The sequence below is a fragment of the Hylaeus anthracinus genome, unplaced genomic scaffold, assembly GCF_026225885.1.
Source record: "Hylaeus anthracinus isolate JK02 unplaced genomic scaffold, UHH_iyHylAnth1.0_haploid 5, whole genome shotgun sequence".
NCBI classification, from domain to species: Eukaryota; Metazoa; Arthropoda; class Insecta; order Hymenoptera; family Colletidae; genus Hylaeus; species Hylaeus anthracinus.
Window position 1 is genome coordinate 3971226 of NW_026535322.1, and position 15487 is coordinate 3986712.

The 15487-nt window shown below is 47.5% G+C and overlaps 1 protein-coding gene across 3 annotated transcripts in view; it reads right to left on the reverse strand.

The window, feature by feature from the left end:
* Nucleotides 1-1025: 1025 nt before the first annotated feature.
* The window catches only part of LOC128895946 (frizzled-2-like), a 96650-nt gene continuing 82188 nt past the window's right edge, over nt 1026-15487 (reverse strand). For all 3 annotated transcript variants that reach the window (XM_054158987.1, XM_054158988.1, XM_054158986.1), the window contains one exon: nt 1026-7723. In XM_054158987.1, the coding sequence (XP_054014962.1) occupies nt 5446-7674 (2229 nt within the window). In that variant the 5' untranslated portion in view covers nt 7675-7723 and the 3' untranslated portion in view covers nt 1026-5445. The remainder of the gene's footprint in view (nt 7724-15487) is intronic.

A 15487-nucleotide genomic window follows, 5' to 3' on the forward strand; every position in this document is an offset into this window, starting at 1 on the left:
AGTGTACAAACAGAGCGAAAGATAGAGAATGGAGAGAATGGCGGCGTTATAAACAATCCAGCTTGGTTTCCCGGCAACTTTTCTACCACCCTACGGCTCGATGCGTCTTAAAGACGGATTTATCTTCTCTAATGGATGCGCCGCCGGCCAAAACCAGCCTTTGCCGCTGAAAACGCGAAATTTGGGTATTAACCCTTTGAGGTCCACGATATTCTTAGCCGCTCGTTTCCCTGGATACCGAAGCGCCGTTAGGCTTTAGTTTATGGCACTTTTCCTTCGAAATAGAATTCGAGGGGCTGGTTTCTTTTTCCTTGCAGCGTTGGAATTTCTCAAAACGTGGTCGAAACTCAAACAATCGATCGATCGATATTGTAAATATGAAGTAAAGGAATGTTGCCTAGTTTGAACCATGTTTCAGAAAAATAAATTTTTAATTTACTCCCATTTCTCTTCGTACTTTTTTTCGAAGCGGTTAAACTGCAAACTAACAATTAACTCGAATGGTCGTTAAAATGATAACTCGTGTAGAAACATGATTTGCATTTGGATTCCTACCATAGTCCCATCTCGTCGAGTTGCATAGCGGCACTTCTACACAAAAGAATGTAGCCACTTGTTCGAACCTCTTAAACGGAAGGAACCCTTTTTTGTTTGATACAAAGTGAAGTGTGGGGTCTCCGGGACTTCTGTTTATAGTCAGTCATAACTTACAGCAGGAAGTATTTACTTAAGACGTCTCAACGGTAAATAATTATGCTTCTTATTCTGCACAGATCAAAACATCAACATTTTTTTATAGTTTTGACTAAGAGTTTAAAAAACAGAGCTTAATTGTATAGAAATATCTGAAAAAGTTACATAATATATATACAGCTCTACGTTATACTATAAACAATACAAATATGAGCTTCGCTTTACAGGGATAAAATCTAGTTTGGTAACTTACCTTTTCGCGTCACGGAGTCTACTCCCGAATCAGTAGGATCGAGGACAACTCTCAGGTACGAAGAACAAACGCAAGGAACTTAAATAATAATAAAGTATATTAAAAATCGTATACAATTTTGATTTCAGTATATATATATATTTATATAACGATATGGTCGTCGGTCATTCGTTAACTACTATGGCAACGTAAAAGTTGTACAAAGATGGTGTCGAGTACGGACCCCAAACAGGATCCGCGCGTTCTCTGGGTAAAGAACGTAAAAGCCAAACGAGGAAAACGTACAAAAGAAAAATAGAGGAAGACGCGGTTCGTTTTTTAACCCCTTCATGCCCACCCTTTACGTAGTTTTCCAGGCACAGACACGAAGGGATTAAGCTCCAGTCGGATAAGCGTTCTCTTACCGATTTGGGGTTGTTTCAACGTAAAAGAAAACGTCTCTAGAAGAGCCAATGTGGATGAAATCCCGGAACACACCCGTTACACACAGTATTTTCAATTTTATTGACAATCATCGTGACAAAAAGTGGCTTACAAATACTCGTTATAAACTCCTCCCTCTCGTTTCTCTAACGTCGCGTTCGTTCCTCGGCCGACTCGACTTTGTATCGCGCATCGTGGCGCCCGCACTCCCGTTCCTTTTTCCACCTGTTTCTTTCCTTCGCGCCCTTGGTCGTCAATCGACCTAAGCGAACGCGACATTGTCCGTTTTCGCTCGTAACGGCTTGGCGTGATATGTGACACTAAAAGGTTTCTTTACTCTTGCTACTTTACAACATTACACGTGTACGTTTTCGTTTGGCAGGGGTCCCCGTCCGGTATTGCGATACGGGTCGTGTGTGGTTTTTTTAACATTTTTGTTTTTGTTTAAGTTCGCTTGAGGCAGTTATAGTTTTTCAGTCCTGTCGCCTGTCGCTCCCCGCCTGATCGTTCCCACCTGCTCTCCTCGCGAGAACCATTTCGCGAGTCGATCGCGTGACTCGATGTTTCAACGACGAAACGACCTCTCCTCCAAAAAATAAGAATACGGAAAAAAAACACGACGGCGTTTCGCTTGTTTCGGTTGCCGTTCAATTCTCACTCTTAACTGGGAATATTCGTCAGTTGAATATTCGAATATACCATATGGTACTCGAATGCCACAAATGAACTTTGAATATTTACATATTACTACTTGAATACCGTTATTTGGATATTCTTTCTTTAATAGTACCATCCGAATTCGTTTGTTAATATTATTTGAATATCATTTGTTACTATTACGTTTTGAGCATCATTTTTCAAATATCACTACTACGATGACTGAACGCAACGTGGATCACCTATAACGGTGCCAATTAATCGGGAAGAAGTTTTCTTCCGAGGCAAAGTTAGTCAAACATAGTCAGCTATATTACACCTCACAACTATAAAAATAAGACATATTAATTTCACGTTAGAAAAATAGAAAAAAAAAAAAAAGAAGAACAAGTCTTACGCGATCGGCTCGCTACACGTCGCCAGCGAGGAGCACTAATGGGAAACGTTTACCGCGGGAATTTTTTTAACTTCCACGTACTTCTCCAGTGAGTATAAAAACTGAGATATCGATACCGTTTGTGAACAGCGCGCGTTTTATCGACATATATTTATATTTATATATATATATATATTTATATGTATCTGTAATATTTATATATAAAGGCGTACTCAAATATATACTCATATATATAATTTCTATATACACGTATATATTCACGTACTTTTTACGCGTGCATTCGATTCTCGCACTGTGTCAACAGCTACTTCTAGATTGCGCGGACATAGACACGTGAGCGTGTACAAATTTGCTTTCCTCATTTTTTTTCTTCTATATATACCTACGACATTCGGGGTACACAGAACTGTTTTCGTATCTTTCTTCTACTGCGTGCGTGTATGTGTGTGTACGGCTGTATGTGTGTATGTGTACATGTGGGATGTGTCCAGTGTGCGTACGCACAACTCGATTTTCTCGATGCTGGAACCGGAAGTCGTGCTGGGTACAAAAAAAAAAACAGATGTCTCTGGTGTTGTCTATACATTTTTGCCTGCTACGTCGAGACACGTATATATATATATATATATATGAGTATGTAATATATAAAACGGTCAAGGATGAGGGGAAGGAGACTTCGTTCGGCGGTAAAAAATTTGTTCGATGCGTGAAATCACGTCGTCGCTAGCGCGCGTGCGTATATAAATGTATACATTATACAGAGTGGTCTATATACCGTATATACAACATGATGTAATCGTAAACAATTATTATATCGAGAAATGAATTACATGAAATCGTTTAGTATCGAAGAAGTGAATTTAACAAAATTTGTTAACATCGGTTCTTCGATACTAACCAAATCCGCGCACACCATGTTTCAAAGTAACAAATATTTACGTTTCTATTTCAATTGATCGCAGCATGCGAACCACCCTGTACATCATGCTCACTCTGGCCGCATCCACACTTCGATCGGCGCGTTCCTTCGTCCGTGGCAAGACTAGCGGCTCCTTCGAAGCTTCCTATCGAGGTATTTCGATCGTTAATTGATCGCCCGTCGGATATCGGAATCGTCCGTCTTTTTCACACACCAGTGACTTCGGTCGAGAGACTATCAACATTCTTCGAAAGATTCGAGACGAATACGAGGCTCCACGGACTACTATAGCCCAAGTACATAAAAGGAACACGCGTACACCGGCGACAGTAACACGCCCTAGCGTCCGCACGCATCCGTGGATCTGCACAGCTCGCGTCGATCGATATACGTAGATCCTTTTGACGATTGTTTCGTTTTCCCTCCGTTTCTTTTTCTTTTTTATTTACAGCGCTACGCGTAACACCTAAGATTAATATTTACAATCACCTCGTTCACCTATTCCTTCGTCTTCCTTAGCATCTGCGCTATACACTCGCTCGTCGTACTGTCAACGATCGGACGGCGGTGAGCCTGTTATTCGGTTCGAGTATACTTTCTTCATTTTCCCGTAAAAGTCCAGCTGGATCGGATCGTTTCGATCAGCTGAATGGTATGAAATTATATATATCTATATAAAAACAAAAAAAAAAACAAAACGCGTCTTGGAATGCCTGGACCACCGCCGTCCATCGCGTACGATCTAGCAAAAAAAAAAAAAAAACCGTGTTGTACACCTATATTCAGTTATGGCCTAGGTTAGATAAATAGACGAGACGATACACGTTAGACGGACATGCGGACTGTACGAATTCCGCTACGGTATATAAGTAAGAAAAAGTAGAGATAGATACGTGTAATAGAGTCCTTGTCACACGTCCTTTCGCGCACACCATTCGCTCCTGGTCACTTTCAATCGATGCACTAAAAAATCACAATCTTACTAACCGAGCAGTCTCGACCGCCATTTTGAGATACCGGCGTTTTCTGACGTCGGCGCTTCGAGGAGAGGTCCATACTGCCGTCTTCACGTCTTTGGGCCGCTCGTATTACCGATCGAGCGATTTCGAGACCGGTTAAATCACTGTCTCTTCGACGAGTAATGGCTGGGGATGAATGGCAACCCGTTCGCGACTTTCTCATTGACGCACCCGCCGTGCAAGGTGAGAGGAAAAGGGCGGCTCGAGACTCCCGGCAGAGACACGTGCAATGAGAGACACGGAGGTTGTCCTGACATCGCAAGAACAGTAACGTCGCGCGGGAAACTACACGCAGACAAACGTTATACAATACAGACTTTACGTAAGACTCGCGCATCATCGCGTCGTATACTTTATACACTAGTAACGTCTATCAGCGTGGAAAAAGTATGCGGAATATTTGTTTCATAAATTAACAAAACAATTTGGATACTTCGTTTTGCATAAAATTTATACTTTCTGCATACGTTTAGCACGCGTTTGTCATATTTGTATCCACAACGGAATACGCGTTTTACCGATTACAAACTTATTCTCATCGACTACGAGACGTATCCCGCACAGTTACTTTGCGTTGGTGTGTTCCTACGATATCGGGACAACCTTTGCGCCTCCAACTGTACGAACTGGTACGTATATCGGGTAATCGAGAAGCACCGTCGCGTATCAACGACGTTTTCCGAAGCGTCGCGTAGAACCACCACGTGGAGGTGCTACGGAACGCACGTTTCCTCGAGCCCTTCTTCGCTCGAGCACCGCAACAGCGACGTACCCACTGTCGGAGATCGATTCAGACCTCGGTGGCCTGCGTGTACGATGGCGCGAGACCGTGGGCCGGCGTGAGGGGGCCCGTGGTCGACGCCAACGACCTCCTCGAGTAGATGGTGGCCGCCGAGTGCGGCGTGTGAGGCGCCGTATGTGGCGCCGTATGCGGCGTGTGCCTGCGCGAGGCCGAGGCGAAGGGCTAAATGGGCCCGTAGTTACTAAGGGCGGAAGGCCTCTCCTGTTGCCCCACCGACTGCTGTTGTTGTTGCTGCTGATCGCAGCCAGCGGTGTTCATGTCGCCCCCCGCCGACTGGTGACGTCATACGTGCGACAGAGGAGGTTGCTTGAGAACGTGATGGTGAAGATGGTGCTGGGAAGCGCTGGCTACGCTTCCCGGCGGCAACAAAGCGCTTCCAGGACCCGGCGCCGATGGATACGGCACTCCGACACGTCCTACGACGCCCTTGATGCTGCTGCTGCCGATGCCTCCGCTGACGCCTGTCACGCCTGCTACCATACCGCCGCCACCGCCTCCGTGACCGCCTCCTCCGCTCCCTCCTCCGAACAAACGCCTCCACAGACGTTTCCACGAGTCGACGGTTTTGCCGCTCCAGATCCACACGCCTGACGTGATGCCTACCGCGAGCGCCATGAAGTACTTGAGCATCAGGACGGAGTAGAGAGGTCTTGCTCTCTTCATACACGGGCAGGCCAGGGAGGCCAGCCACTCGTTCCTCAGGGTTGTTTCGTACATGTGACAGGCCAATACCACCCCAGCCGGTAACGTATACAGAACGCTGAACACGCCTATGCGTATCATCAACTTCTCGAGCTTGTCCGCTTTGGCGCCCGGTTGCCTCTTTATCACCGATCGGATTCTGAACAGACTGACGAATCCCGCCAGAAGGAAGCTCGTTCCCAGCAGAAGGTAGACGAACAACGGCACCAGGATGAACGAACGAATCCCCTCCGGAGCTACTGTGCACACTCCTGCTACCGGATCCCCGGCTACTCCTCCGGCGACGTACGCTGCGACCGTTTGCACCGTGGGCGCCAGCCATGCCGCCAGGTGGAAGTACTGCGAGTAAGACGCGATCGCCTCGTTGCCCCACTTCAAACCCGCCGCGAGGAACCACGTGAACGCGAGGATTACCCACCAAACCGACGAGGCCATGCCGAAGAAGTAAATCATGAGGAAGACGGTGACGCAAGCCCCGGGTCCCTGTGCCCCCGACTTCAACGCTGGCCCGTCGCAGGCGATCTCTTCGTGACCGAACACGCTCTTCGAGAGATAGCCGACGGACACCACGAAGTAGCATGCCGACAGGAAGACTATCGGCCTCTCAGGATACTTGAAGCGCTGGGTGTCGATCAGAAACGTGGTGACGGTCACGAGCGTGCTTGCGGCGCACAGGCCGCTCCACAGAGCCAGCCATACGGCCGCGAACCCTCGCTCTTCGGGGGTGAGAAACGCCCCGTAACACGGGAGAGCGCAGTTCGGTACGTTTGCAATGTCCTGCAATATGTTCTGTGCGGTGCTTATCGGGGGCGCCGGAATGGCCCCACTTACGGCCATGTCTGCCAGTCCACCCCCGTTGGCGATGTTGGCGACGCTGCTGCCGCTTATCGGACCCGGAATGACCGTGCCCCCCGCCCCCAGGGGTACGAGGGGTGCCCTGCATCGGCACGTGCACTCCCTCGCCCTTTCCCCCTGGGGATGCTGGCAGTTTTTTTGATGCTTGCCCGGTTTGCACCGAGGTGGTTGGGTGGTCTTCGTGGGCCTTGTCGGACGAGGTGGCGCTGCCGCGGGCACAGGAGCGCTGCTCGCAGCTCCTCCGTTACCCGATCCTGGCCCTGTGCTGCTGGTTCGGTTGTCCTGCTCCATGCAGAGATTGTCGGGATCGCCGTGCGCTGGCAATCGTTCGCAGGCCATCCTCTCGGGCCAGGAGAAACCGTACTGTTGCATCAAAGGCGCGCATCCCGCGCGCGCCCGCTCGCAAACGCTTCTGCAAGCCGGCAGAGGCTTGGTGTACTCTGGCAGACAGATCGGCGTGTACATAGAGCAAAGAAAGAATTTCAGATCCGGCGAACACTTGATCTCGACCAACGGCCAGAACTGATGCACCTCCATGCCAGCCTCCTCCTGAGTGTCGTGATTCAGTTCGTTCGGCATCGCCGTCAGATTGTACCCGATACCGCGACACATGGGGATCGTGATCTCCTCGCATCTGCCGTTTCCATTTGCCGCGCCTCCGCTCAGAGACGAGTGTCCACCGCTGCTGCTGCTGCCACCCGCAACAGCGCCGCTGTCGGGTCCAACCATGCTCCCAGAACCCGAACCGCTGCCAGACACGACGCCCACCATGGACGAGGAGGAGGAGGACGACGAAGAGGACGACGATGAGCCGCTCGATACCGAGCCCACGCTGCTCGCCGGACTGATTGCTGATTCTAATCGAGCGTTCGGTAATGCCGTGACCAGCAGCAACGGTAACAGGGTCGCCATCGTTCGGCTGGGGAACAGCTTCGTCCGTCGAACGAGTCCCATTGTGAAAGATGCTTGGGGCTTACTCCTGCGTGCCTCGCATCACTCCTCCCTGGAACAGAGAACGGAATATTTTCTATTGTAATTTCTGATTGCGTCAGGAAGTGGAAGAAAATTTGTTTTGTAGAGATATCAATCAGACGATGACAGAAGAAAATTTGTCTATTATTCCTTTCTTTTCCGCCTCCAGTCTTTCTTCAACTCTAACTCGTCAGAAATGTTAGAAAACTATTTGATCGACTACAATGTTGACAGCATTAGCGTTGGTAGCATGTTATCGAATAACAGTTGTCTCAGACGGAACAATAGCAAAGCCAACGCAGCGGACCTAAGATCATACGTCGTTCTCATCAATTTTCATCTAGATACGCGATCCAATGTTTCCGAAGCTACTAACATTTTCCTGATTTATCGAGCATACGATAAACTTGACACCAGTTTGTCAGCATCCATTGCTAGTATTATTCTCGGTAACGCAAGTAAATCTGTGTACGTTGTATCCGTGAACGTTCTAGCAAGTCCCTCGTAAACACGCGCGTCAACTCAATCATCGCCAGCTAAGTATGACGTGTTCCTAGGCGAGACGTACCATGTACGCGTATCGAAACTCGGTTAATGGCCAGATATTGTTTGCGCTCTTATCGGTTCGGCCACGCTTCGAGGCGAGTTCGCGTGTTGCACGATTGAGTCAGACATTCCTACACGGGAATTCAAAAATGGTCCTACGCGATAAACTTTTGACTTCGCTCTTATTCGATAACGTCAAAGTCGGACGGTAGAAATCCTGGCTCGACGAAACGGACAATTATTCGAGAAGACAGGGGGCGAGATTAGATTGAGACGTTCGGAAGAGAAGTCATTTCCCACCGACACGTTATAAATACCGTGCCATGAAATCACTCGAAACCAACTGTAACCCTCTCGTGGACTTTCTCGCCTCCACCAGTCACAGGGACGACAAAAACAAGCGAAAGAAACAGCCCGACAAAAAGCGGAGTCCCTCACCTCTCTGTGTGTCATCTATCTCCTGGCATCATCAGCCCTCCCCCACCCCTTTAAACATAGTCATTTCTTCGTACGCTCTCGTTCCTGAGCGAACAAAAACGTGTTCAATCTCGGGCCCCTTACGGTGGTCCTAATTAAGCTGGTCGATGGTCCTCGTCGAGATACGTAAAAAGAACAGTCGACGACTGGTTAAACTAGCATAACATTATATAACCCGAAACAGGGATCTAGACGATCGAGGTCCGGTGTATTTGCATAACCCCACCCGCCGACAGGATCAAGATTCGCTGCTTTATTCGAGACGGGCAGAAAAGAGACCGCCGCGCGGAGATCGTCTGCGACCTTAACGAACGAGGCCCAAGGGTACGGGATGTTGGGTGATCAGCAATCTCGTTTGATTCTGCTCACTGTGAGTCATCGAGTCTCTGAGTCCAACAGGATCGCTAGATCCTTCTGTTGCTAGTACGCCCCGTGTTTTTCTACCGTGTAAAACCATTCACAATAATTGTACAATGTTGATCCACGCTCAGACGAGTTCCTCGTTCGAATCCCAGTATGGCTGAACGCATTAATCTCCATCTGAACTTAGATCCCGGCTCACCAGTGCTGGATTGGCACTGGGGCATGAGATATTGCAGGAAACGGAGTTGGAATCGGCAGCAGGGGTGAAAGGGTGCGCCAGGCAGACACGACGAGCGAATACGACAACAAGGGAGAGGCGAGGTTGAGCCAGAGAGGGCGAAGACCAACGAGACGACAGTCATGGATCTTATAATAGTCGGGCCGCGGAATACACGTGACCGGAGCGAAATGTTATTGTAGGAGGCGGTGTTAGTTTTACCGTTTGTTAACTGCTAGCACCCCGACACGCGCTCCGCGGCTATTTATAAGACGACAGGCAGCGTTGCATCTCCGTGCACTGAACAAGCTCCCGCTACGTGTGTGGCTCCCAGAGCGAAGATTGACACGCGTGAGGAAAGGATCGGCCGAACCGGACACGTTTCCTAACCTGCAGGCAACGCAAGCCGATCGATCATTCAGGACTTTTTGTGAAACTTAGTACGTAGAAGAACATCGACGCGTCGTTGATCATCTTGGAGAATAATAAAATAATAGAGAATAATAAAAAGAGAATCCTGAGAAGAATTTCTAAACATATACCTACGAAAAATGAACGAGAGTCGCGAAAGCTCCGCGACGAATTAATCTAAGTTGAGGGCTTACTGCATATACCCACGGTTTAATCGATCTCTGGCGATGTTAGTGGCAGTCACAGGCGCGCCTAGTCTAGCGTTTGCAGGATCCATCGATTGGGGGTGGGGGGGGGGGGTGAACTACCCCTCCTGTAACTTGTCCCTGGTATTTGGAAACACGTGACTCATGGTAGTAGGTCCCAACCCAGAGGACACCCCCTTGGATTTACGCGACGCTCGTGGCAGAACGACGCGTGAGTCTGCAAAGGTGCACCTTTGGGTTAATCGACGCAACGCTAATGGATCCACTATTTCTCTCTTCCGTGCCGACGGCCATTGGCTGTCCCCGAGCTAGGGGTGGCTCGGGGATGTCACCCCTCGTGACTCGAGTTTCTTCGTTGAGTTATGGAAATTGTTGGCTTAGAGTAGACGTTGTGAATAATACATAACGAATCAGGAGAACCGAGAGAGCATTAGAAACTCGCTGGGCGTAATAACGAAGAAATATTTTGGTGTTCCGAAAGATACGGGTCCCCTATCTCGTAGTAACTTGCAAGCTGCTTTAGAAATAGATGGTGAAACTGTACGAATGTGCTTGATATGAAGACAAACAACCACTGCCTTTGAGAAACGATGAATCACGATCAACTAAACAAACTATTTGGGCATACTAGCAGACAATCTATTGTTCTGGAATAGCAAATCAGCTACACGTATCGGTATATCGTTTAAATTAAAACCCCCTGCAAGTTCTTGGTAAGCGGTCTGGGTTATCATTCTATGTCATCGTTTAACATTAAACGCGTTGGGAGCTCGGGTAAGTATCGTTACACGAGACCCAGCGAACGATTCAATTAAGTTCCGTAACGCTGGTCACCGACAACTCCCACGTTCGATGTCTTAACACTTTCGCGACTACAGCAATTCTAGCGCGCTTAAAAGGCCGGGGGCCCCACCCAATAATTGAAATCTATCTGAACTTTCGATTGCCTCGAAACAGCGAGTCTTCTACGCCAAGGTTTCTTTAAACGCTTTTTCAATCCAATTCATGTACCCGGTGACATTATGTTAAAACAATGAATAAATAGTCACCTATGCCCCGAGACTCGTCGACCGGAAACGCGTGCGGCTCTTTTCGATTATTAATCGCCACGTGGCCGGGGGATCGTAATTCATCCAGCTTGAATCGACCACGTCGAGAGTGTGCCTTAATACCGGAACATAGTCACGCGCGATACGAGCGATCGATCGTTAATCGGCGTACAACAACGTGCAGCGCTTATTGACGCGCGGAGTTGGGGCCGTGGGGCCCGGGAAATTATCGCGTTCGAAAACGCGATTGGAGCCCTGGATCGCCACGGGAACGACCGCTTATTATTCCAGCCTCACCTCCCTCCGTGGATTCATGCTTCCTTCTACGTGACCGCCTCGAACGAGAACGCGAATTGCGGCGATGATGCTCCCCCCCCTCCCCTCCCTTGTCTCTCCGCATTGCTCGCGCTATAATTTCCCATTAAGGAGCATTTTCGCGGGATACTTTGGACGTTGCCAGGGTCGTGGTCCAGAAAGATGGAAGGAGGATCCCGTGTCGGGGTAATGAATCAGTTTTAAAGGCCTCGCCCATGCCAGGAATACGCGGGGTCCGCTGGCAGCGCGTTGTTTGGGTTATGATTTACACTTCTTGCATGTAAATTCTCCTTCGCCCCTCTTTCTTTTCTGCCTACGCGCGCATCTTCGTCAGGCGAAATTTTGTTGGCTTCGTATATGACGGACGCTTTGGAGGCCTCGAAAATTTGGTGGCTATGGGATCCAATCTTGGACGTGGTGACACCACGTTGGTGTATAATGTAGTGGTAAACGTGAAAGCAAAAATCATCTACTAAGTGGCAATTGGCAAAAAATGATCACGGTGTGAACACGTTTCGAGGGAGAAGAGAGTCATGAAGAAGCTGAAAAGAAGAAATCCTAAGCGAACGACGCGGGACCGAAAAGATGCATAAATCAAAGCGGTCCTGGAGATTTATTGCGGAGGTATGGATAAGGTATGCGCGGTGCTCGCTCGTTAGTTGGCAAAACTGACGGCGCGCGGTGTCAGGTTTTATATCGAATCGCGCGTTGCTGGCATTAATCACGAATTCACCGAGGGGGCCCCAGCGAGAGGCAACAGGGTGACACGAAACAACGAAATCTGCTCTTCGCTCAGTGCGCAGTGTTTCCGTCACGGGCGCTAGCCGAACAAAGTTATTTTTCACTTTTATTCCAGCCAAAATTTAATCTGAAAAAATGGTCACACATTTTGTTCAATTTATCGAGGCAACCCACTATTCAAACTTTTGTCTAAAAATTCTCCGGAACTACGTCCATTTTTCTCTGTTTCAAAACAGAATTTCGTTTCGATTATTTCATATGAAATCTTCTGGCTGTTTTTTCTTAATGTATCTGTTGAGACTGTACGACGAAGGTAGCAACATGTACTGGTGCAGGCCTAGCAGGCCTTCCTAAAGGCATCTCTCCTTTACCACGAAATCGAATATTTCATCTAAAGGAGCCGATAAAATGCCAGGACTGGCATAAGAATCGTAATTCATCCCGAGTAAACAAGAGACAAACACGGATCGCCGCACACCAGGGACCCATAAACAGGCGAAATTAATTCCTTCCGAGAAGTACGATCGGGGGCAGCGGTGTTAATTATAGACAAAACGAGCTTCGTTTACTCGGAGTCCGTCCCCCCATCCCCGTTAGCCAGTGGTCGTTGGTCAGAGACGGAATAACTCAAGGCGGAATTTCGAATCGGCGTCCCGTCGCGCGACGCCGTCGTTACATGATGGATCGAGCCAACGGAAATCGCGAAGGATATATACACGAGACATGCAAGAGAAATCGTCGTCTGGTCGGATGACCTACGAGTTTCGGGGAAGTCACGAAAAAAGTGCGAATAAATTCGATGCCCCCCCCTCCTCCTCCTCCTCCTCCTCCTCGCCCCCCACACCAGTCGGCGTTTTTGCATAAATTATCCCCTTGCCACAGGAGGTCCGACCCAGACCTCCTCGCCAGATAGGGAAAGTACAGGGTGCTTCAAAAAGATACTGACACACGAAAACGATTATTTGGGAAAAATAGTTAACGAGACAATATTCAAATACTGTTGGTATTCCTAAATGTGGTAGTTTAGTAACGAGTGACCAACAATGGTACTGATTTGAGTGAGATTATTATCTCTGGAATATTCCCGATAAAAACGAGTCCACTTAAAGTTCTTACAATAAATGTACCTTCAAATATGTCGAGCTACAGGTATGCGTGTTTGTCCAACGTTTCCGCGAAAGTGTTGAAATTTTTTTGAAGCACCCAGTATTTATTCCGGGATGAAGCTGCCGTGTTTTTGGCGACCATGCTCGTTCCATTCCCCCCGCTTCTCTCCCTCTGACCCATGGGGCTTTTTGGTTTCGCAGTCCCCCCCCCCCCCCCAATTTTATTGGTCAGTTTCGACTCGGAACCAGTGTCCTCGACAACCTTCTCGCGAAAAAATATACGAGCGAAGATATTTTTCTCTCGCCCGGCAGGAAAGCTGTAAAATGTTTAACAAGATAAGGGTTTGAGGTCTGTGTCTCGACCGGAAGGCGCAACCCTATCTGCGTGCAGGGTGTTCACGCGAGAAGCGATTGGACAGTTATCGGGTTCTGGGTGTCGGATACGTTGATTACGTTAATGTGTTTTCTTTGTCGTCGCAATTATGCCCCCGTTTGATCGAGAAAGAAGAACTCTAATTTCGTGTCATTTAAATTACCTCGAGTAATCTGGAATGAATGAGAAGCACTGAGGAATCACGGTGCAGCGGGAACGAGAAGACAGGTAAAATATGACTACTGTCGCCTTAACATTTTGCACAGAGACGAAGATATACGTCGTTTCCTGGACGCGACGTTACGAGCTCGCGAAAGAAACGTGAGTTTCGCTCGCGAAACACGTGTGCGATGTTCGATGAAAAATGTCATAACGTTTCTTTCGTCCGTCCGTTCGATTCGTTCCCCCGTCTCGAATCCCTGCGAACAGTCGATCCTTTCGAAAATTTCCTCGTGGCTCCGAAACGACGCGAGAAATCATCTAACTCCAGCGATCTTTCATTTATCTTTCGATGCAAAGCGATCTAAGAAAAATGTCCTTCATCCAAACTTTTGAAAGTGAAATGTTATTTTTTTTTCACAAAAATTCATCTTTTACCCGAAAATAAAATACAAACAAAACCGCGAGGAATAAAGTATATAAGAATGTGAGAAAGGAATGATTATACATCTTAAATAATAAAATCTCGTGTACGCGAAGCATTGAAACTTCTGAGTGGTGCAATTCCGCCCATTTTTGTCACGGTAGTCTCATGAAATAGCCCGCCGAAAACGTGTCGTCATCACGATGCTATTAAACGATTATTAACGCGATTCGTGTAAATACAAATCATGATCCGCGTTAATAACCGGATATCCTGGTATTCATTAACGCCGCTGGCCGAACCGACGCGACGCAAAAGTGGCCAGTAAATTCAAATTAAAACCGACCAAATTACGTACGATCGCGCCTGCCGCAGCGTTTAAATTAAATGCGGCCTGGAACACGGGATTCGAATCGTTCGAGAGATATTCTTACCAATGGAAACGTGTGTGTTGGACGTTTTCACGGATAAATGGAAAACCGTGACTAATGAAGCGCGGTTCCATAGCCGTTCACGTTATAATTTACACTGGCGCGGCCGATTTTGCATATCTGGAATTGAAAGGAACCGAACTATCGAGGAATTCCGCGCTAACCGATCATGCACGTTAATCGATCCTCGCTCGCGATACGTTTCTGGTTTCTGTGCACTCGACCGAATTTTGCATTTCCGCGATTCCCGTGTATCGATGCACCTTATCGCGAAAATCGTACACAATAGGGTCAAGTTCCACGTTAATTGGTCGGTTGAAGCATACAATACAACCAGGGGCATTAATCATTACTGATGTCATGAAAGATCATATTTTAGGGTTTGAAAAACACACCTACACTCTCGCAAATAAATCACCAATTAAAAGACACTATGTCTACCAATAATAATTAAAAGGAGACAAATCTTTATACTTCATATATTCCCATCCAGATGACTATCGACGAGAAGGTTGCTGTCAAAGAAACGACTCGAATAAAAGTCCGGCTAATTAATTTCTGTAGCTCGTTTACTTTGAGACCCGAATGAATTACATAATTTATTCCAAACACGATTACGCTTCCAGAATTAAAATTCTGTAGTCGCAGTCGTCTCACCGGTAATAAAATGCTCTCGAAAACCCATTCCTTTTAATTGTTCGTATTTAATATCTTCGCCATGACGCATAAAGTCCTCGTTTAATTTAATGCTGTCACTTAATTCACGTAAGGTGTGCGCAAAATATCAGATAATTTTAATTACAAGCCAAGTCGTGCGCCGATTCTTCTGCTCCCCTAATGGCTCCAAAATTGCCACGTTTCCTCCCCAATATCAGTCCCTGATGCTAAACTTTTACGAGACCGCTCGTCGTTTTTCTACGTTACTCGAAACGGCAGTGATATCGCGACTTTATTATTATTGTAAAAGCCCAGCATTT